The sequence below is a fragment of the Propithecus coquereli genome, unplaced genomic scaffold (assembly GCF_000956105.1).
Source record: "Propithecus coquereli isolate 6110/MARCELLA unplaced genomic scaffold, Pcoq_1.0 Scaffold501, whole genome shotgun sequence".
NCBI classification, from domain to species: Eukaryota; Metazoa; Chordata; class Mammalia; order Primates; family Indriidae; genus Propithecus; species Propithecus coquereli.
Genome location: NW_012150853.1, coordinates 1,000,250 through 1,001,444, shown reverse-complemented (window position 1 = coordinate 1,001,444; position 1,195 = coordinate 1,000,250). Strand labels below are relative to the sequence as shown.

The 1,195-nt window shown below is 57.1% G+C and overlaps 1 protein-coding gene across 1 annotated transcript in view; it reads left to right on the top strand.

The window, feature by feature from the left end:
• WDR45B (WD repeat domain 45B) overlaps positions 1–1,195 on the top strand; it is a 33,445-nt gene that overhangs the window by 9,583 nt on the left and 22,667 nt on the right. Inside the window, exon 2 of the mRNA XM_012656451.1 lies at positions 794–868. Coding sequence (XP_012511905.1) covers positions 794–868 — 75 coding nt within the window. The remainder of the gene's footprint in view (positions 1–793; positions 869–1,195) is intronic.

Below are 1,195 nucleotides of genomic sequence, written 5' to 3'. Positions count from 1 at the left end.
CCTCGGCCTCCCAGAGTGCTAGGATTACAGGCGTGAGCCACCGCGCCCGGCCTAGCAGTGCCTTTTATTTGGACCGTTAACAACCTGGTGTGTGACTTGGAGATGAGTGTTACTGTGACCGTGTCTGAGGAGTTGGGACGATTTATAGGTGGCAGCAACGTCATGGGAGACCTCAGAGCTGGCTTCTAAGAGACCAGGAGCTGAGAATGAGCAGCCCTTTGCTGCCTTCCCTGTTCCGGGAGTCTAGGACCAGCCTCCCATCTCTCCTGCATCCTGCCCCTCCCCTGACCTGTTGTGTCTGCGCTGGGCAGGACTGCCTGCTCTGCGGCTGTCCTCCGCTAGCTGCGGACTCTCCAGGACCTGGTGTGATACCTGACACGCAGCTCTCTCAAGACGTGTGTTCAGAACGGGAGGCGGGTGATGAGCATTCGCGGGAGGGAGGTGCTGGGTGGTGGAGTGGCTTGTCAAGGTGGCCAGCGAGCGCCCCTCACTGGAATTGAGTGGTCAAGCAGAAGCAGGCCCACAGGAGCCAGAGAAGGACCCTGCAGTGGGGAAGCTAGCATGGGCAACTGCAAAGGCTCATTTGCATGCTAACGGCAAACTGAAAGTGTCTCGCTAGGATGTGCATATATATCACTCGATACCATTTCTGCGAGGAAGGTGGTTGTGCCGTAGCACTGTCTGGGTGGTGTGAGCCCCTGCAGGAGTTCTTGCAGATGCCGGTTTCTCCAGACCCCTCGCTTGTGCCCACTCCAGGCCGGGGGTTAATGTGTCTCTTTCACTCCCTGTTTAGGATGCTTTGCGTGTGGGATGGAAAATGGATTCCGAGTCTATAACACGGACCCACTAAAAGAAAAAGAGAAACAAGGTAAGAAGTAACTGACATTTCCTGTTTTCTCCCCTCTCCTACTCCCCAAAAGCCTCACTTCCATCTTTCAGATGGGGAGGGAGGGGAGCTGTTTTCGAGAGGTGAGCAGCGTTTGTGGTCCTCCATGCACTTGGCGGAACTGTCTTCTCCTTGAGCTTCTGTGGGTGCCTGGCTCACGCAGTGCCGGGTGGAGGGTGTGACCAGCAGGTGGGGTGTTGGCCAACTCCGGTTTCTCGGGTGAATCGTCAGCCCGTGTGAGCTGCTCGGGTGCTTCCCCCACCCCTTCCGGCCTCGCCAGCTCTGTTCGGTAGACGGGTGTATTCATGC